The sequence below is a fragment of the Patiria miniata genome, unplaced genomic scaffold, assembly GCF_015706575.1.
Source record: "Patiria miniata isolate m_02_andy unplaced genomic scaffold, ASM1570657v1 HiC_scaffold_2, whole genome shotgun sequence".
Classification (NCBI taxonomy): Eukaryota; Metazoa; Echinodermata; class Asteroidea; order Valvatida; family Asterinidae; genus Patiria; species Patiria miniata.
This window is the reverse complement of record NW_024037058.1, coordinates 9057775-9080242: the sequence shown is the minus strand read 5'-3', so window position 1 is coordinate 9080242 and position 22468 is coordinate 9057775. Positions and strand designations below refer to the sequence as shown.

At 41.4% G+C, this 22468-nt stretch overlaps 1 protein-coding gene across 1 annotated transcript; it reads right to left on the bottom strand.

The window, feature by feature from the left end:
* Positions 1 to 12281: 12281 nt before the first annotated feature.
* On the bottom strand, positions 12282 to 14393 carry LOC119726310 (putative uncharacterized protein DDB_G0274405). Its single transcript, XM_038197965.1, has 5 exons — positions 14227 to 14393; positions 13541 to 13711; positions 13187 to 13354; positions 12879 to 13085; positions 12282 to 12454 (listed from the first exon to the last, which is right to left on the bottom strand). Exons 1-5 carry the CDS (start codon positions 14363 to 14365, stop codon positions 12282 to 12284), a joined length of 858 nt encoding a protein of 285 aa, XP_038053893.1. The 5' UTR covers positions 14366 to 14393.
* Positions 14394 to 22468: the final 8075 nt, after the last annotated feature.

Genomic DNA, 22468 nt, shown 5'->3' with positions numbered 1-22468 from the left:
AAGGTTACTGTGCTCGAGGAAGGTTGTTTTCGTTTGGGCTGCACGGTCCGTGTAGGATGAATCTGTTGCGTAAAGTCTTTCCAGTTCTTGGAAGGCCTCTGTGTACGCTTGAAGGGCAGGCTGGATAGCGGCCAGTGTGTGCCGTATGACGTCTTCTCGGTCTGTTGGGTTCTGAAGGGTTTCGAGGAATTGTTTGGTAATTCCCCATCTGTGACTGAGTTCCTGTTCGGCGTTCTGCATATCAGCTGGCAGTCCTACAGGAACATGATTTTCCTCAGGCACTTCACCTCCGTATATGGCCATTATTTTCTTTTGTTCGAGTCTCTTTAGGTTTTTGGGTGAATAACGTGTGCAGTCTTGCGTGTAGTATTCACTGTCAGTTGTTTTACAAGAAGTCGACTTGAAGCCAGTTGTTTAACAACACAGTCATTTCACTGTTCTGGCGTCTGCAAAGGCGTAGATTCAGGGAATCGGTAGCTTAGGTTCAACCAGAGAGTGTCGACCGAAGAACAAAGAACGATATGGCCGGAGGTCAGAGCTGCGGTTTCCAAATGAACCTTATTCCACGGTGAACTGTAATAAAGTACACAAAACCTTATAAAACACTTTGATCCATGTTTAAAATGAAGAAATGCGTGTAAAACACTTACTAAAAGCACTAAAATCCCTTTAAAATGAGCAGTTTATGTAAAATGAACATAAACCTTAAATACAGGGATCGCTCCACCACGTGAAGGGGAAACCTATCGGAATGGAGGCCCTTCAGGTTTTAAATACAGGTATTGCTCACTTGAGTAACTTCCAAAATACACGGAAATCTAATTATCTATGGGTAACTGAGTGACTAGTACTAAACACTTTTAGAGAAAACTACGGCAGCAGATTTAACCATCAACGTAGCTGAGTCGAATCTAGATGATTTTAAGTCCAACAACAATAAAGAATGTAATAAATCTACGCACGTGGAAAATATTGACTCGGAATTATCTCGAAATGACATAGAAATACTGAGAAACTTACATGACTGTGGGGCTAGATGAATCTACAAATGACTAAGGTGACCTGCAAGGATTACACAATGACTTGAATCGGACGATTGACTGAGATTTCTGAGAGAAATCAGGCAGAATGTCAGGCTAAAATGTCTACCTTGACAATGCCGTTCGTGAGGTGAACGGAGACCGTAAAAACTGAACAGCGCCCTCAGGCGGCTCTCCGGGTAAGTGACGACGGCCGTGACACCCCATGTGAGCCCTGCTCCGTAGTCGGTGCCCCGTCCCCACAACTATAGGGACCTCTGTATTTCCACTGGACTCCTCCACAGGTGTTACCGGTACTTGCACTTTGGTTGACACCGTCGAGCCATCATTATCTCGCTCATCAACCAACTCTTAAGCCGCGCCTAGCTGTGGTCCCTCCAGTGAAGCTCCCTCCACTTGTCTCGTCCGTGTTGGTCTATGTGTCACAGGTGTCTCCTGGGCAATCCACATCTCTGGTGTCTCACCCGCGTAGGGTTTAAGCCGATCAAAATGCACTTGCACTTGCTTTCAAGTGATCTCTCGCCCGCTCATGGGCAGACCGTATTGCTCCCCTCAGGCGAAGAGCATAGTCTTCGGCACCTACCACCACGTCATTCATTGGCAGCAGTCCCCTTCCTTCCATCGAGTGCTGATCCATAGCAAAATACTAGTTGTTCTGGCTAAATACTAGTTGTTCTACCAACAACACCTATCCCACTTCTGACACCAGTTGTGGCGGTCGTGCCGACAGCAACCCCGAGTCGTCCTCGGCCGACGTCAGCGAGTAGTCAATCCTGAGGTCAAGGGAGCAAGACCGTTTTGGGGGCAGTCTACCGCCAGGCGCAGCAGGGGAACAACTTTATTTGCGGGCGGGTCTTACGCCTGCAGCACTCGTGCCAGCACACACGGGAACAGGGCAGGGGAAGGAAGACGGGGCACTTCTAGATCAAACACGGGACTCTTCTCTTTAGGTTGACACTCGTTTATTATCAGCTACTCAGGCGGACTGTAAATCATCTCTAGGCCTTGACAGGTGTTGGTCACCTTCCCAGGTGCCTCCCCTAAACAGGTGTGGGTTTCCTAAACAGGTGCGAGTTCCCTGTACAGGTAATAAATCTCCCCCACTAAGTTAACATCCACTCACCACTACGGCCTCCTTACTTATTCCCGTGGACGGAGTTTTTCCCCTCTTTAACTAACTGGACTAGCCCCCGCTAAACTTATCCCAGTAAGAGCTTCACTTACGGACACAGCGGCCTACTACATATACCACTAATCTGCACGGGCGAGTGACTGAGAATGAACACGCTCAGCAACTGCGACGCACTACTGGTCGCACGTGTCTCACTCTGGAACGGGACTGCCGAGGAACAGCTCAGGAACTGCCCCACTAAGCACGAGCTCGCGCTTTTATACCCACGCGGCAATAAACTGGTGCCGCGGCGCGCGCATTATGCGCATAAGCCCTGGCTGACGTCTAGGTAATTACATTGTATAAAGCCCGGTTCATATATCATACGAATGCGAATGAGAAGCGAATTTGACGTCATGAAACGTTCGCTGCGAAATTTGCCCGTTTGAGGCAGCCAGTTCAACGTCTATTTTCCTATCACTCACGAAGTTTATTCATAGAGTAACTGCACAGCTAGTTGCTGTCAACTCGAGTGAATATTCAAACCAAATTTGAATGAAATTCACAAAAATTGTATGTATGTACTTTTCAATATTCATAAACCATTATTCATTAATACCTAAGACAGTTTACGTATTCCTATTGGTCGAGAGCCCGTCACGTGGCCAGTCTTAAACGGATGATAAAGACATGGCTAGCTGGTCTTAAACACTTTTCCATTGTCACATGAAATTTGGACTCTCCATGAAATCCGGCGCCTTTTAACATTTCACTGATTGAACGTTCAATTAATTAACTATTGGTTTATCCTATAAGGTGTCATAGTTTTTATGGCTTGCACTACTTCGTTTTTTGTTGTTGGGGAACTTGAAATTTGGAAACGAACCGTTGTGATATCATCCCCTCTTCCAATATGCTTAATAGATACAATAGGTATGGGCTCCGTGCACAAGTATTTCATCTAAAAAAGGAGAGTTAGGGTTGACATAGACTGGTTCACGATCCATCCACTGCGCATTTCGAATGTATCCAAAGCTGGATGAGTCTCGGAGACCATCGCAAGTTAAATTCGAACGTATTCGAGTGCCGACGACACATGATGCTCACGCGAAGACGCGGTGGCTGTAGCTTTTCAGCACATTATTTTGTGGGCGCACGGAGCCCATAGAATAACACTTAGTTGCTTCGACAGTTTGAGCATTCCATTACAGCCCATTAAGTATACATTATTACTGCACTGGGAATCTTAAGACAACTGATACTAACATCGTTATCTGAATGGGTCAATCTCAGTGACATTAGAAGAATTTTTAAACGCAAAACCCAAAACTGTTAAAGTTAGAACGACGAGCACTTGGTATACATTACGTCATGGTAGTTGCTGTCAACATTTGAAGAACGGTTAACTAGAAATGGAATATTAAGAAAAACAAGAATTGAAACTACTTTACTTGATGCCGCTCCCTGGACTGTCACATTGTAATTAACGTGATCCGAGCCGACAATGATGGGATTACCGATGCCATCCATTTTGCCGATTTCTCCAACTCCTACAGCTGGTTGAAGGGAACCAGGCGGCCGATGAGTACATACAGTAGACGGCTGCTGAATGACTGGATGGAGTGCTAAGGGTACCGAATCTCGAACTGGAATGAGGAATCAGACTTTTTAGCATAAATATAAAGGACTTAAAAAAAATCGTTCTCAGAGGTATAAAGACAATGAGTGTAACACATCATTTTCATTATTTCATCTATTTCACTGTGTTGTCTATCTTACCAGAAAAAAAAGCTGGTCGGACTCCGTGGAGAAAAGAAATAGACAAGAAGTCAAGATCCAGAGAGCACGGGAGATGTACAAGGTTTTAGTGGAAAATGCTGATTTCTTCACCATTTCATGTGGTGAAATGAAGATGTGCGGGCACGATGAAATAATAGTAATAAAAAACTAACGATGTGATCGGCAACATAATTATTACAAACTGCATACATCTTCCGTTATACTAGTACATTTCTATACCTTCAGAAACGTTGCGGGTACACGTGATATGTATGCGGCTTAGGAACAATATAGCAGGTAATAGCAAACTTATGTGTTTGCTTCACCAGACCCACATAACATACATCTAAATATCTTCATGTAAAGTGCACAGTGCAAATGTTGTGCCAGATGAAATAACAATGAAAAATGGTGATTTAACCATTCTGAGCCGTGTAGGTATCTATATGGAATAGCCGTTTGCATACACAATAGCGTCTATGATATAAGTGAAGATTCGGCGATATGTTATGCAAAACAAGACAAAACAAGATTCTGACCATTCAGCGGGCGCCTTCTATCGGCTCTTCGGTAACCCGTTGTACTACAAAACCATGGCAGCCAAATTGACCAATCAACAGCTATGTCCACATTTCTGATCGAAATGACGTCACAGACGTTCATTCGTGTGGCGTACGGGCCTGTACACGTGAATGTCTGATCCTCAGACTAATACGTATCCTACACGCGCATCAAAACTAGCAGATTATACAACAGTTTTGTGAGGATAATAATTACAAGGACCATTACAAATATCGGGACAATTACAGATACATGAAGTACGCGTATGGGATACGTATGCGACTCGGAAAGAAAGTTGCCAGTTAAATTACACTTTCGCGTCGTTATTTCATCTGGCAGATTATGGGCAGTGTGCATTTTACATCCAGATGCTTATAAGATGTGTTAACAAACTTGGTTGCCATAATAAGAAGAAGATAATAAGGAGCCGGATGGGAATTTCCCCGTGTTTTCTCCCAAAAGGGTTTTCGCGGGGTTTTCGCCCCTCCCGTAATCAGCTAATATAGTTACAGCAATATTTTTTTTTCTTTTCTTGATGTTACAAGATAGATCCAAATTTTTCGTGTTCACTGAATCAACCTTATAGTAAAGCATTCACACTGTACATGTAGTTATAATAGTTTTAAATATACTGTATTTATAATATTTGCTTAACACCTATGCATTATTCAAATAATGTTTTATCTCACTGTATTGAATGTTATTGTATTTGTAATGTATTCATTATTTATTGTATGCAGGGCCCAAATGGAAACCAGTTTTAAACTGTTTGGGCATACCCTGGGTAAAGAAATGAAATAAATAAATAAATAAATAATTAAATAAATGTGTAATTGGGTTTGGTAAAATATTACACAATGGTGACATAACCAGCTACGAATCCCGTACGCGTACCATTTCTATAAAGCCCCTGTCACACCTTTGCGTATCCTAATTCCTTATGAGTTCCTTATCAAAAATGTTCAATACGCAGCCGTACGCTCAATTAACGTCGAAATGTTTCGATCACTTTGACTTATGTGCGACGCACATCTAGCGTACAAGTAACGAATTCAGCGCATCCATTGCGTATGGGATGCGTATGAGTTGCGTATGCAGTTCACAACATTATTTTTCGGGTTGCGAATAGGTCAGTATGCAGTGCGAATGCCGAGCGTATTCCGGACGCACCCGACTTATGCCGACCGCATGCTTGACGCACTTCTGAGCGTATTCCCGCCGCATTTCCGCCGCTCGCCGTTCAGCGTGCGTTGCATCTGCGCTGCAAGTACGCTATGTATACGTCCAATACAGGCGGCTCATATGCTGACAGGGTGCGTCACGAACACATAGCGTACTCGTAACGCACTCGACCGATGCGGGACCGATGTGCTGCGTATTTATAACTAATGACATGCGTAACAGCGTACGCAGCGTAGTTTTGTGCATGCCCAAAACTATCCTGCGTACTGGGCCGTACCATGCGTATATCTGCGTACATAAAACGTACACAAAACGATAGAGATGCATATGAGGTGCGTATTGTGCGTACGACTGCGTATGAAAAAAATGTCAATGCGCAACTCATAAGGAATTAGGATACGCAGAAGTGTGACAGGGCCCTATAACGGTACGTTATGTTTATAAGAGAAAATCCAACTGACCAGTGTCTGCTACGCTACTGGTGGAAGTACCAAATGTGGAAGATGTGGTGAAATCATCTGACATCTTTTGCTCAGATTCTGCTTTCATAGCTGCTGTCTTCCCCGAATCTGTCTTCCTTGGTTTTTGTGAACTCCCTGAAGACCAGATGTTACGAAAGGTACTTCTAAAACTGTCGAATAACAAGGCGGCTGAACACAAGTATTTCACAAGTTTATGATTGGCTACTTGCACTCTTCGTAATCGTATGTACATCAGACTTTCTCGGGTGATCTTTATCAGCTCCAGCCTTTAACCAAATAAAAGATGTAACTGTGCGTGTACACACCAAAACTAGCAGATTATACAACAGTTTTGTGAGGATAATAATTACAAGGACCATTACAAATATCGGGACAATTACAGATACATTAAGTACGCTTATGGGATACGTATGCGACTCGGAAAAAAAGTTGCTAGTTAAATTACCCTTTCGCGTCGTTATTTCATCTGGCAAACTATGGGCAGTGTGTATTTTACATTAAAGTGCTTATAAGATGTGTAACTCGGTTCAGTAAATTAACACACAATAGTGACATTACCAGCTACGACTCCCATTTCTAACGGTACGTAACATTTATAAGAGAAAATCCAACTGACCAGTGTCTGCCACGCTACTGGTGGAAGTACCAAATGTGGAAGATGTGGTGGAATCATTTGAGATCTTTTGCTTGGATTCTGCTTTAATTGCTGCTGTAAACCCTGAGTCTGTCCTCCTTGGTTTTTGAGAATTCCCTGAAGACAAGATGTTACGAAAGGTACTTATAAAACAGTCGAATAACAAGGCGGTTGAAATAAAAAAAAACACACACACACAAGTATTTCACAAGTTTATGATAGGGAAAGGATGGGGACCTGAAACAAGACGGTGATTCGGAAGATTATTTATTCGCCTGCTGAATTGACTAATTAACCTAACCCACACAAAGTGTGAGGCTCCCCCACAGTGACTAGATGTTTGGCATGATTTTGTAGATCAGGGACTCGGCGGGTCAACGAATACCCACCACACACGCTGGTATGATAGGCTTCCTCTCTATACAGCTGCCACCGTGGAAAAGAGAACGCCGCTTAGCGTGCCGCGGCTTAATAGGGCGCGCACTGTAAGCTGGTGCCCCCGTACCCTGTGCAAGAGCACACGCACATCGCTGGCTACCAGCAAGTAACTGAATTGCGCCCTCATTAACGCGATATCCTCAATAAAATGCATTGCGCTAGAGTATACATCAGACTTTCTCGGTTGATCTTTATCAGCTCCAACCTTTAACCAAAATACAAGACGTTACTGTACGTGTACACTTCACTTAATTGCTATATCATGCTCATGGGCATTATCTCTCAAAGACTTTTATCATGTTTCCACCATTTTATTCATGTTCCCTGTATCCAATAACAGTACTGAATGATAATATTTTTGTGTACAAAGGAACCAGACTATTTTTTCCTTCCAGCCTCGCTTTGGTAACATTGATCTGAATGGGAAAAAGTCCAATGGCTGCAACATGATAATGGTATATTACTAGACTTGGAATGTTGTTTTAGTTTTGCGCTGACTATACTCAACTGATCAAGTGATCGATTTTTAACATACAGGAGAAGATCGAGATGAAGACTTACCTGCTGATTTCTGTTCATCATCAGCTCCGCCCTTCAACCCAGACACGAGGCGTAGCTCTATGTTAGCATCTGGCTCAATCGCCTGATATTTGAGGGGAAGTCCATCTTGTAGCTGAAAAAAGGAACATCATTAATTTAACAAGTGTCGTCTAATGAATTAGAATTATTCATTCAAGACTTTTCAAGAGCGAAACCTCATAGCTAGAGTAGCAAAGGTTTGGGACAGGAAATCTTAGAATAGCGAGCTTAAATTCGAGTTTAAATAGCGAGTTTAAATTACCTGCTGTTGTCTGACGAAGAGATGCTGCTTCTCTGGTTCAATTCCAAGTTGGTCTTGAAGTTTGTCTTTTAAGGCTGATGTAAGAGTTGATGGATGCAGTTGCAGACATATTGGTCCTATCAAAGGATTATTCACAAACAACTGGAGTGGGCGCTCTACCGTCTCTTCACAGAATAGTTTCCTGGCAGCATATCCGCGTTCCCTTCTTGTCTTTGTTCTTCCTATAAAGCACACAATATCATATTATATTTCAAAATACATGTATTTCATTTTAATGTGGAAATATAAATTATGCCTTGAAATATATTTGGATTCCTCTCCTGTTAATGAAATAATAAATGTTAATACTGTATTTCAAAGGTCATACAGGGGTAATTTTCAATAGAGGTTCCTTATCATAAACAATATGGAATAAAATGGTCTTTAATAATCTAACCATTATGCAACAACACTATGTATTTTTACCCAACGATACTAGATTTCCCTTTGATGGCCTATCTTGATGATTAGCTTGCTTCTGTTTCCTTGCTTCTGGCCCAGAGGATTCCCTCTTCTCATGGTGGCAGCTCTCTTTTCTCCTGGCTTCGGATCTTCTTAGATCGTTAATCTGCTCAAGGGAGTCTTCATCCGCTATTGGTTTCTTTAACGATGCCGTCAACCCTTGTTGACAGTTCTGTTCCTTGACCATTGCGCCTTGCTGCTTCTCTTTCTGGGGTCCGTCTTGATCACAAGTCTGCTCCTCTCCATGTTTCTCTTTCTCAGGTGATAGCACCTTTACTTGTTTAAAGCTCTCAACACTGTGCTTGACCGTTTCCACATTCTCTTTCTGACAACCGTCTGTATTCTCCTTTCCGGTTCCATGTCTTTCTTTTTCATAGGATGTCAGTTGACAGCCTTTGTCTTTGGCTTCCGTTGCTTCGCTGTCCTCTGACTGAGGCCTGTCTCGTTCATCTGTGAGTCTCTGTTGCTCCCGCGATGTCTCAATATCCCGTTGGTTGATTTCTTTTCCACTAACCGTGCCTTGCTGTTTCTTTCGCTGAAGACTGTCATTGCAATTCTTTATCTTACCAGGTGCGTGGTTTTTGGAGCCCACATGGCATCCTAAAAAGCACCAAAACAATGATAATTACAATTAAGTTTTAAAACTGTGTCCTTGGAAAGATTGCCAATCAATCTATAATAATATGGTCAAAACTACTGGGCACCTTTTGTTCAAGAAATGCTATAAAATAAACAATCACCCTTATTTGAAACTACATTTAAAACAAACGAACATCTTACCAGATTTGGATTGCTCAGTAGCGGTGACATCGATTGACGAGGAGATGGAGGAATCCTTCGAGTTCACTTTATCTTTATCATGGAGACATGTGTCTGCATTAACAGATGGAGATTTCTTGGCAGCTCGTCTTCTTCCTTCCCTTGTCTTTCTTCTCATCTTCTTCGTTGTTCTTGTCTTTCGTGGTCTTCCTATACGATCAAACAAACAGGAGTTTTCAAGCTATCTATGCGTAGTCTGCTTGGAATAAACTCAATCTCCTACAAAAACAGGAGGACATTTATATTAGGCTTTCATGACTTAGTAATGCCCGTTTCAACTGCTTTGGAGTTGCAACAGTTCATAGCATCACCCGACGATGTGTGAGAACTCAGTCAGTAAACAGACTCGGTTAGTCAAGTGTCAAATTAATCTATACAAATTTATTTACACTCCCGAGGTTCACTTATTTACACTATTTCTTCATTTACAATTCTCTTCAATATTAAAATCTTTATGTTACAATTTTCTCCACTCGTTCAAAAGACTTTAAAGTGAACCCGAATTTGAACGCAACAGCACTCAAATAATAATCCAATAAAATCCAATTCACCAATAAATCAACCAAAGGAGCTCCAATTACCAAGTTTTTAACTAACACATCAATGAAATTCAATTTACGACTACACCAGGAACTTTACACCAACAATTAAAGGAATTCGACTCACTCTGCACGATCCAATTAGTTAATGTGCCACCAAGGCAAATTTCCCAAAGATGTCACCAGGCTAAACCATCAAATTAAGCCACACAGACAAAATATATGTCACACAGGCAATTTACGTCACCAAGGCAGATAACGCCACTCAGGGAACAAAATTACGCGACTAAGGCCACAAATTACGCCACTTAGGCAATAAATTATGCCACCAAGGCAAAACACGCCACGAAGAGTATTGAGTAAAACCCATATATCTATTTCGTGAAAACCTTGTGGAGACCTATTCATCTATAGAAATTGCCATGTGGAGACCTTTACAATGTTTTGTTCACTATTGTGTGTGAGTCTCCACAAGGCTACGAATTTGTGGTCATATCTACCCACACACCACTGCCTCACACTCCAATGCACATAACTAAAAGACCCCACCCAATTGTTTAAATACCAGTCCCATTGTGAACACTTACCCTGTGGAGTCTAAGATGCATGGTCCAAATTCTAGAGCCATACACATGTTACTTCAAATGCAAATCAATGACATCACAGCATAAAATGGACAATCAACACTTGCAAATCCAGCAAAACAAATAGTGCAACAAGCTTTAGTGACAGCAAACAAAACTGGGGAAATATACTACACAATTTATTTACATACAGTTCAATCTGGCTCAACTCTGACACGATGCCTATCAATCAAGATCAAGATCAAGATCAAGATTTACCTGCTGATTTCTGTTCACCGGTAGCTCTGTGCATTAACCCTGATACCAGTTGTATCTCTATGTTAGCATCTTGCTCATCACGGGGCTTGAAAGGGAAAATTTCAACTCGTTTAATCAAGTGAATTGAAATGATTCATTCAAGACATTCTAAGACTACAAGCGTGTGATTGCTAGCTAGAGCGACAACAGTTTTTTTACGGGACAATGAATCTTAGAAAAAACGAGTATAAAATATACAGTAGACGTTACCTCGTGGTTTTGTCTGACGAAAAGATGCTGCTTCTCTGGTTCAATCTCATGTTGGTTTTGAAGTTTTCCTTCCAAGATTGTGATAAGAGTTGATGGATGCATTTGCAGGCATATTGGTCCCATCGAAGTACTATTCATGAACAGCTGGATCGGGCGTTCTTCGTTCCCTTCAAGTGATGGTTTCTTGGCAGCATTTGCTTGTGTCTTGTTTCTCTCTAAGCATAAATAATAAGAACCACTTGTGTTTAACGCAGCCATCTGGTCTATTACTTTCATCATAAGGCTTGATTTAGGTCTCAATTCAAATTGCACTAAAAGTCCAATTATACTATGAATAAACAACAAATGTGGCAATCGCTGTTCCAAACATTATGCATAATATATTGATCAAAACAGTGATGCAAAATCTAATGGCTGGTCACGAAGGATAAACACGCCGGGCCTCCATGCATATGGTTCGCACTTTACCTTAACGAAATGGCAAATAGCATGCAATACGTGTAAAACCAATTTTATTGCACAGTTTTACCTTCAGCTGAGTTGGGTGAATCCTCTGCATTCTCCGACTGTACATCGTTTGAGGACGTTTGGCCGCAATAGCCCTCTTCCTGACCGTTTTCTTGTGATGTTTCCATGTTCCCTACAAAAATAATCAAACACATTGTTTTTACAACAACACGATTGTTTCCTCTTTATTTGACTCACTGTGAGATTTCCTAACAAAGGCACAAGTGTTTACAGAGTTGTTTGTAAGATCAAGAAATTAAGTGACAAATTGCATACAAAAACCTTGGTGTTCATGACCGATTAATGCCGACGGTGTTGGCTTCTGATGTGAGGCCAGTTTCGTTGCTAGTCGTCACTTATATTTGTCAATTTGTGTCTTTTCCCGGCAGGGGAAGGACAGAGTCTGCTTATCTAAAGACAATTTTTATAAGTGCGGCCTGAGTAAAGATCAGAAACGAAAATATGATGTTACCAGGCCCTGACTGTGAGAGAACTTTGGCACCAGATACTGATGAGGTTGGGGTATCTCCCGAGTTCGATACATTTTCCTCAGCTTGGGTCGATGACAGCTTAGTTTCATCTTCACATGATGGTTTATCCGCAGTCTTTCTTCGTATCCTTTTATTCTTTCTCTCTACCAAAACGAAATATTTATGGAAGATTTTGTATTAACTTGCCGCATCATATCGGGAATCTATTTGAACAACAAGATCTTTACAGCTGTTAAAATGGTATGCTATATATCAAGAATAATGATCAATCAATTTCCCCCCTTGTTTGGTTACAAGTGGCGGTAATGGTTGCTGATGAATTGGAGGAATCCGAGTCATCTAGGTTCTTTGGCTCTTCATCACCTGAAATAGTTTGTCTCCTGGATTCTTCATGGAAGTGTTTTTGGGCAGTTTTTCTCCGTCTTGTTCGTTTATGAACTGTAAAATATGAAAACAACGAAGATTGAAATGAAAATGTCCTACTTTGATTTCAGTCGAGTCTTCACACGACCAAAATATTCTTTCGAAATGAATTAAGGTGAACAGAAATCATTTGCATCGAAGTACATGTACTCGAGGTTTATATTTTACCAAGTTTTGACTGAATTGTTGCTCCATCTTCGGTTTTAAGGAAGGAGGGCAAGTCCCTAGAGTCATCCGATTTGTCTTGCTCTTTATCAGCTAAGTTTGTGTTTCTTTTGCCTGTTGTTTTTCTTCCTTTCCTTCTTCTCAAATTCTTCTTAGTCTTGTTTCTTCTCTGTCTTTTCCCTGTAGACAAAATTGAGAATAGTCGTTGAACTTTAGTGGCCTGGCCTGAAGTGAACATCATCAATTAAATTTTATAAATGAGAATAATATTTACTGGTCTTTGTTGAGCAACTAGTGGCTGTCTTGACTTCTGATGAGGTATAAGAATCCACAGAGTCATCTAAGATCCGTTGCTCTTCCTCAACAAGGCTTGTCTTTCCCTTAGTATCTTCTCCAGGTAAGACTTTCTTGGGATTGTTTCTTTTTCCCTTTTTAGTCCTCGCAGAATTATTCTTTGTTCTTTTAGATTTCCGAGCTTTTTCTGAGAGTAAAAGATTATGTATCAACAAGAGTAGGTATCAACAAAGTTATACCAAGCGTGTTTTTTAATTAATGAAAAGACAGATACTTTGGGAATTTTACCAGTTTGTAATTGCTTTCTTGTAGCGGCCGGTGTTTCTAAGGGGATGGAAGATGAGTCATCGGAGTCCTCTCGCTCTTTATCAATAATTGGAGGACTTTGTCTTTTGAGATCTTTAGATGAGGAATTGTTAAAATCATTGTGTCGTCCTCTGCACCTCTTCTTATTTCCTAAAAGAGATATTGATAAAAAGTTAAATACGATGGTAAATCTATTCTAAATCAAAGTTTGTAATAGCAATAACTGTTTTTTTTACTAAAAGACAAGCAAAGGAAGCTGACATGAATGACGGATAACTTAAAAAATATACTGTTGACTTCAACAAGAAATAAAAATGAACAAGATGTCAAGTTTACCAGATTTTGACTGGACGCTGGCATCAACACTAGCTACTGAGGAGATTTCAGAGTTCTCGGACTTTTCAGAGTTTTCAAAATTTTCTTGTCCCCTCTGATCTTCAGTAGGTTGTTCTTTACGTGATGGTTTAATGTTTGTCTTCCGTCGGCCCCTTCTTGTCTTCTTTCTCTCTAAGAGAATTGAAAAAAAAATATCGTTTTATTTAATACTTGCAATGTGTCATCGGCATGATTAACAGATTCTGAATTGTAATTGAAAAGTAACCCTAAAAGGGCCGGGTTATTTTGACCATCTGTCAGCCAGGGGGTGGGGGGGGGGCGGATCCCCCCCCCCTAAGATCGCGGCCGTCGATTGATGAAAAATTTGAAACTCGGTACATGCATAGAACAACTCTTCATAAACATACCCAAGAAATGTCATGACTATAGGTAGAAGGGTTTTGGAATTATGGCTAATTAAATATTCATTTACGAATGGCAATGCTCTGTGAACACGACGTACAAAGGAAAATTCAGTTTTCACGGCGCGTGAAAATGTTTTGGTGTCAAAAGATGTGCAAGTCTCGAGGGTAAAAAGTCATAACAGCTTGGGTCTCGAAAAAAAAAATTCAAGGCTATCGCGGAAAAAGTTGCGGATTCCGCCCACGGCCCTTTTAGGGTTAAATAACGCGAAAGCGAATTTTAACCTTTGAGTGAGATGCTGACATCTGCTCCTGAAGATTTGCTTTGGTTAACTAAATTGATTCGCTCCTTGTCACCCGACGGTTTTCTGTTGGCGTCTTCTTCGGATAGGGTAATGAGAGACAACACGCAAACGCTACACATGCTCAGAATGTAGCCAAGTGCAGCAAATGGAAAGCACAACATCCAAAGCAAGAGGTTGAATTTCTCAGACTTTGACTGGGTGCTACCTGCAACACCGGCTGTCGAGTGGCCGGTTTGAGAATCGTCAAGTCCATTAGAGCTTTCTTGAGTTCCCTCAGCTTGGGAAGACTGCCTATTAGTTTTGTCTTCATATGAAGATTGTGTGCCAGCTTTCCTTCCTCTACGTCTTTTCTTCTGTATCCCTAAAGGATGTACAAAAATGATCTATAACATTTGACCGAGATTCGACTGGAACAAGAAGGTGAACAAATATGTTTAAATGGTTTACATAATGATATGACTGAAACAGTATTTCGCCTTTTGATTGGTTATTAATGGCCGCGGTATTGGTAGCTGAGGAAATGGAGGTATCCAACGAATTACCACTGGAGGCTGTTTGGCTGTTGGCGTCTTCATCCGAGGAAGGTTTCTCCCCGGTTTTCCTTCGATGTCTTCTTTTTCTTTTCCGGTTTCTTACTGCATAATAATAAAAAGTAAAGACTGCAGAGTAACCTCAAGTTGATTTTACTGAGGCCAAAACTTCCGAGGGTTTGAACATTTAATAAATCACTATAGGCAGATTTCATTATACTCAGATTATAATAAGATGGAATTTTGCGTCAGGGTGATATAAATCAAACTAGGTTTTGCCCTTCAACCACCGAGCTAACGGGATCGATTGGCTGGTTCGAATCTGATGTACATAGCCGCGGGTACCGCATAAACTATTATAAGATGGAATTTTGCGTCGGGGTGATATAAATCAAATTAGGTGAAGGGTAAAACCTAATTTCACTCAGATTATATTTTACCAGGTTCTGACTGATCAATAGCTCAAGCATCGACTGCCGAGGAAGTAGGGGAATCCCGCGAGTCATACAAATGAACTTGACTTTCATCACCTGAGATGGATAGTGCCTTAAAATTGTGAAGGATGCAAAATAAAGATTAGTAGGGCCTATCCTTTCATCGCAGCACAAGATTTCACTGGAGCAAGACGCTGAATAAAATGGTTTACCTCATAATATGACTGACATATTATTACCTTTTGGATCGTTATTAAAGGCGGCATTGGCTGCTGAGGAAGTGGGGGTATCCAACGGGTTATCATTTGTGGCTGTTCGGCTGTAAGCTTCTTTCTCAGGCTCAGAGGTAGTTTTCTCGACGGTTTTCCTTCGATGTCTTTTCTTCCTTTTCCGGCTTCTCACTGCATAATAATTAAAAGTAAAGACTTCAGAGTAACCTCAAGTTACTTTAACTGAGGCCAAAACTTCCGAGGGTTTAAACATTAACTAAATCACTATACTCACATTTTCTTTAACAAGGTTCTTACCGATCACTAGCCTGAGCATCGACTGCCGAGGAAGTATTGGAATCCCCCGAGTCATCCAAATGATTTTGATCTTCATCACCCGAAATGGATTGTCCCTTTATTGAGTGATGCACAACTTAAGATTTGTAGGGCCTCCCAATTGATCACAGCACGAGATTCAACTTAAACAAGACCCTGAATAAAATGATTTACCTCACAATATGACTGAAATAGTATTTACCTTTTGGTTCGTTATTAATGGCGGCATTGGCTGCTGAGGTGATGGGGGAATCCAACGAATTATCACTGGAGGCTGTTTGGCTGTTGGCCTCTTCATCAGAGGCAGGTTTCTCGCCGGTTTTCCTTTGATGTCTTCTTTTCCTTTTCCGGATTCTTACTGCATTATAAGTAAAAGTTAAGACTGCAGAGTAACCTCAAGTTAATTTTACTAAAGCCAAAACAATCGAGTGTTTGAACATTAATTAAAACACTACACTCAGATTTTATTTAACCAGGTGCTGACTGATCCTAGCCTGAAAATCGACTGCCGAGGAAGTAGGGTATGTCCGAGACATCCAAATGATCTTGATGTTCATCACCTGAGATGGATTGTCTCTTAGCATTTTGAAGGATTCACAAATTCAGATTTGTAGGGCCTCCCATTTGACTGCAGCATGAGATTCGACTGGAGCAAGACGCTGAATAAAATGATTTTCCTCATAATATGACTGAAATAGTATGTTACCTTCTGGTTGGTTATTAACAGCGGCATTGGATGCTGAGGAAGTGTGGGTACCCAATGAATTATCATTGGAGGTCGTTTGGCTGTTGGATTCGTCTTCAGGCTCAGAAGAAGTTTTCTCGCCGGTTTTCCTTCGATGTCTTCTTTTTCTTTTCTTGTTTCTTACTGCATAATAATTAAAGGTATACGTACCGACTTCGGAGTTACCTCAAGGTTATTTTACTTTAAGCTGGATCTTCCGATTGCTTCAAAAGTAATTAAATCGAAATTCAAAGGTTTTATTTTACCAGGATCTGTTTGATCACAAGCCTGAGCATCGACTGCCGGGGAAGTAGGGGAATCCACCGAATCATCCAAATGATCTTGAACTTCATCACCTGAGACAGATTGTCCCTTAGCATCATATGTAGATGAGGATTTCTTGTTTCGATTTCTCTGACCTCGCCTAATCCGCCTCCCTGGTATTTCAAAAATTAAACAATCACCAAGGAATTATTCCACATAATAATATTTGCAATTGCAGACTTCAGCTGTTGATTTCTTTAGGCCTATATGATCAGCTCTATCTGTAAAGCCGTGCCTCTGTTTTTGTCCCCCATGGTCCACTCATAGGTGGTAGTGGTACTTCTACAGATAACCTATGACACGTATGCCAAGTATTGTCGCACTGTGATATCAATATATTAGGTCATCAGGTTAATCTGGTTCGTCCATATACCCATACACTATAATGTCCCTATCAATAATTGTCCGCCCGGTCTGCCCCACCAAAACATGGGGATTGTCGCTTTTGAAGTGACAAAAGCCGACATAAAAAAGTTAGGTTACTATCTCCGACATACTAGGGTGGGGCGCACAAACTGATTGCCTTTCTATCTAGTTTGCAAAAGTTGGAAATTTTTGTGAGTGACCACAAATGCCCACCCCGGGCTGGAAAACGTGACCAAACTCCGACATAAGACTTGAGGCAGTGGGTAGGGGGTTCATTGCTATAGGTGTGTAAGTTTAACGCTATATATATACCTTACCTGCTGACTTGGATATCCTTTTGGTGCTTATTTTTGTTCACCAGCTCCACCCATTAACCTATTGTTCTTCGGTTGCAAATCTACACGCATTTCCTGCTGATTTTTGTTTAACATTTGAAAAGGTCGAACCGATTAACCAATGCAGACAACAAGTGTTACTATTACATACAAGTTGATGTAGCAAATTTTGTTCATCATCAACCCATGCACCAAGTGAAACTATGTATACGAGTTTACCTGCGGATTTTCGTCGGTCAGCTTCACCATTCAACCAAGACGCAGGGCGTAACTCTATTTTGGTTTCTTGCACAATCCCATGATCCTTTAGGGTGAATCCATCACGAAGCTGAAAACAACAAACAAAATAATTTACTTCTTAATGTGGCATGTCACAGTAAACAATCTTCCGAATAACTCTCTGTATAGTTATTACAGTTCGAATGACCCTAGCGTTTTGATTCAAATGAGCATCCTATACAACTCATTTGAATCAAAACGCTAGGGTCATTCGAACTGTAATAACTATACAGAGAGTTATTCGGAAGATTGTTTACATGTACTTCAAAGACTGAACGAGGATTTGGCTTTTAACAATAGTTCTGCTAGGATCTCAACTTCATACCATCCCAAAATCTCCAAGATTTATATTTTGTGTCATTCCCGTTCGTAATCTGAAATAGTAGTTATCCATGCAACACAAAATTTGAAGAAAAAGAGAGGGGGAGGGCAAGAGACAAAAAGTATTGCTTGAGGGATTTTTTTTTTTTTTTTTTTTACATTAGAAGACACCTGGGATACGTGCACATTCTTTCGAATATTGGTTTTCCAGAAGCTATATAGGCCGTTAAATTACTTTACTTTAAGGTGGAAGCAAAATAAATATTTCCAGTATCAAACTATCTTGATTAAGCTTAAGATATTGATTTATTGGATTATTTGCTAAATTTAATATACCTCATGATTTCTCCTGGTTATGAGATGTTGCCTCTCTGGCTCGATGCCCAGTTTGTCCTGAAGTATTCCTTTCAAGGCTGAGACGTTGGTGGATGTATGCAGTTGGAGACATAGAGGTGATGCCAAAGAACTTTTCACAAATAGCTGGATGTCACACTCAACTGATCTATGGAAGATGTCGAGACGTGGTTAATGTTTGCACCAAAATAGATTTAAAAGGAACACAACAAGACTTAAATGGAGTCACTTGTGTTATTTGGTGCTGAGGGTCAGGGAAAAATCATCCGAGATGTGTCTCTGTTGTAAGTTTTCTTCATTTAAAGTTGATTGCCAATGTAATGTACATTGCGTATAGAGTCTCCATGGGAAATATAGTTAAAAGACCCAGCATTACAGCACGTCACATATAGGGCTAACCGGTAGGCAGTAACTTCTTGTTTAACTTGACTAACTCCCTATAGGCCTTTTGCTAGGATGCAACCTCAATCCTGCAAAATCCTGCAGCAGTGACTGTCAATATGTTGAGGCTTGGCCGATGGCAAGTGACATCCTGGAGCATTACGGAGGATTTCAAGCATAGTCCAGGCCTATATTTATGCATGGCTGAGCAAAAACAGGGTCCACTCGATGTTCCCCAATACCTATGCTCCCCAACACCGATGTTCCACGAAATCTTTAGGATAACGGTTAGCCTGGTTATGGTTAGGATTAGGGTTAGGGTTGGGGAACATCGGTATTCGGGAACATAGGTATGCACCCAGCAAAAACAACACAAGGTCCGGCCCAAGATCTTGACAAAGTGCATCCTAAGAAATCAGTAATGCACTTTTGCCATGTACCCTCATGCGTTAAGGTTATGTTATCATACTTATGATAGCTAACAACCTGCATTGAGCATCCTCGGCTGTAGCCACCTTTAGGTTACACAATGGTGATAAAGACGTGTCCCCGAACTTGTTTCGGGAAAGCACGGACAGAAATATCGTCTTCCGAGACTTTCGGATCTTTCTCTTTCTTGTGACTATCTTGGCCAGCGAGTGATCGTTGATGACCCGCGCAGCCCTCTTGGCATTCTCCAAGTCTGCGAGGGTCCTCAATGGTACCAGGAATTCCCCCTTAAAGAAATACATAGAAAATATTGAACATTTTAATATGTGTATACATATATGCATTCCTTCAAATGCCACGATTACGTTTCATTATATTTTGTTTCTTGTAGTTGTGTTGGTAAATGTTTGTCGTGATCCTAAAGGTCTGTTAACGTGTGTTCAAGTTCAAAGGTACCAGGAATTGTCCCTAGACTAGAAATGATCTAATACAAATATAACACAAAGCTCCGAATAATAGGTTACGATGCAGTATCTCTTCGACGTCGACGAACAAGCATCCATCGGGTGACACCAGTCCGTGTTAATTGACCGCATGTGTAGAGTAAGCCCCGTTTGGGATTTACAAACACGGTTACATGTGGACTCTGGACCGGTGGTATGTTTTCTTTCTGCTTGGCTCGTCTGTCAAACAGGTTTTTTTGGCAGTGATTTCTATAACTTTGCGGCTTCATTGATCATGCACCTCCACATTGATCTATCAGCTGCGGCATTGTCCCAGCACTTGTATACATATGATGACTTGTAACTAGTCAGTCTGTTGCAGTGATGTAGTGCCTTGATGCTGGGCCTTGGCCTTAAGGCTGCCTTAAGGCTGGATTTTAGGGCCTTGGCCTTGGCCTCGAGGCTTGAGGGCAAAAGCCTTGGCCTTAGCCTTGGCCTTGAGGGTTCAGGGCCTTGCAATTTTGAGCCAAGGCTCTTCAAGGCCCATAGATTTTTGCATTTTCCAGATAAATCTGTTCGAAATTTTGCTGTTACCATTTTAATCGTATTACCATGGAGGAGGGAAGCACCCTATAGATTTGTGTGTTGGGCACACTTCCACTTTTGTAGCATTACATTTTGTTACCATTGTTGTAGTTTTGCTGCAAAAATATTCCGTACACTTGTGGGGCTAATGAGATGATCACTTTAATTGCATATTACTATGGAATAGATCTGATTAGTTGTATATGTCTCCCTGATAAGTGCTAAAGATTTGCATGTATCTGTTTTAGATAATGCTGATATTTCTGACCATGTTGGGCCAGGAAATAAATGCCCCCCCCCCAACAAAAAAAAACGAAACCATTTTTTTATGTGACGTCGTAATAAAGGCAGGCAATGAGTACACCACCATCATTTCCTAAAAAAAATCGGTTAAAATGGTCAGAAATTGCCTCAGATCGCACCACAGAGCATCTCGAATCCAAAAAAATTTCGGGGCCCTTAAGCGGGCCCCGAAGTCTAAGCCGTAATTTGTTGACCCACTTTTTTTGGGGGGGGGACCAAAATTTATTTACCCCACCCCCCAAATTGTCTTCTGGATCCGCCCTTGCATGATGATGTGTCACTCATGTGACTATAATTAGTTCTATATGTGGTAATTTCATAAAACAGGGCCTTGGCCTTGGCCTTGGCCTTGGCCTTGGCCTTGGGGGTTAAGCCTTGGCCTTGGCCTCGAGGCTTGAGGGTCAAAGCCTTGGCCTTGGCCTTGGCCTTGAGGGTCAAAGCCTTTGCTCCAATACTGGTCTGTTGACTAAGACTCGTGCATAGTTTTCCCGGCAATTGACAGAAGACAGATACTACGATCCTTATCACAGTGGGATGGGATATACCTCTTGGAAATGTGTCCAGTTTGATTGCAATGACTGAGCGAACAGCAAAACCAACAACTGACGGAAGTTTCAGGCTGGAACACACCCTGAGGCAGGGCCACCAACAAAAGTCGTAATACAGACAGATGATTGTTTGTTTGTACGTTTAGTCCAGCCAATTTTGACCTAGAACAAATTGCAATAAAAACCATTCAAGCTTCAATCATCTTCAAGTAAATGTACAAACAACATGTGAAAGATCTAATTTTTTCTATAGAGTGGAAAGGTGTTTTTCAAGCACTTTTTGTAGATCAAAATTTGAGTTTGTTGTACCTGAACTATGGAGGGCGCCCTTCCCTAATTCGTCTGGTGACTTTCCTCGATGTACGTACATTGTAACAGCTAATGCTCAGGATTTATGACCACATGCGACTGCGGCAGACGACGCACCGACGGCAGCCTCGACTCCAGGGGCGCGTGCTGGTTCCTTACACTAACCCTTGGCTGTGATGATGACGTAAATGACGCTGAATGGTTATTCACAGCGTACTGCGTCGGCATTTCGAAGATTGCACGCCGGGCGCCATAATGCGCTCGCACTGGCGTGCTTAGCTTTGCACGTAACGTCACGTACGAAAAAAAATTTATGATTCGCGATGCCTGTACGATATGGATTATGTCAGCCGCGTTTTTCGCTAAAAAAAAACCCTGTATCTGTGGTTGTAAAGGCACGAAAGGGGTACGTACATTTAATACAAATCTTTGCTAATTAACACAACGTCCAAACGTTCTGTTTGAAAGGAATGATTCTTCAAAATCACAACTTTTAACATTTTAAAGATGGCGTCGGCACGTAAAACGGATAAACTGCAGCCCTAATTATAATAAACCGTATTTTGGTATATTTAAATTACACAATACCAGGGGTTACGATCGCACAAGGCAGGATGGGAAACAACATGGCGCTGCAAGATCGTACCCACGGGGCACGAGGTTGCACCGACGGTAACTTGGAAAAGTATAATTTCACGTGATACTGATTTTATTTTTGCTGTCTAAACGTATTAAGAGTTAATTATATATTGAAAGCCGTATTGTGTGTGATTTGGTCGATATTTAGGCCTTTGAATGGAATATTATCTGTTCTTAATCAGAAATTCACACCGTTGTTAGGCCGGGCAGCAGGAATGTGCATGTAAATGCGCACGTAGCTATAGATGACTACCCGAACTGCTTCAAGCGCTTGCTTGTTAACAGAACATTTAAGGTATGCCATGGATGTAAAGTAGGGCTAGTGGCCGGGAAGCACGGGCAGATTCACTTATTAGTGTCAGGGCAGGCCAAA

Coding starts and splice junctions, on each gene's coding strand:
- LOC119726310 (XM_038197965.1), bottom strand. CDS start 14,365: ATGTGTAGCGTTTGCGTGTTGTCTCTCATTACCCTATCCGAAGAAGAC. Junction 13,712..14,226: donor TGTCAGCATCTCACTCAAAG/GTTAAAATTCGC, acceptor CAATTCTCTTAG/AGAGAAAGAAGACAAGAAGG. Junction 12,455..12,878: donor TAGTTGCTCAACAAAGACCA/GTAAATATTATT, acceptor CATATTTTACAG/TTCATAAACGAACAAGACGG.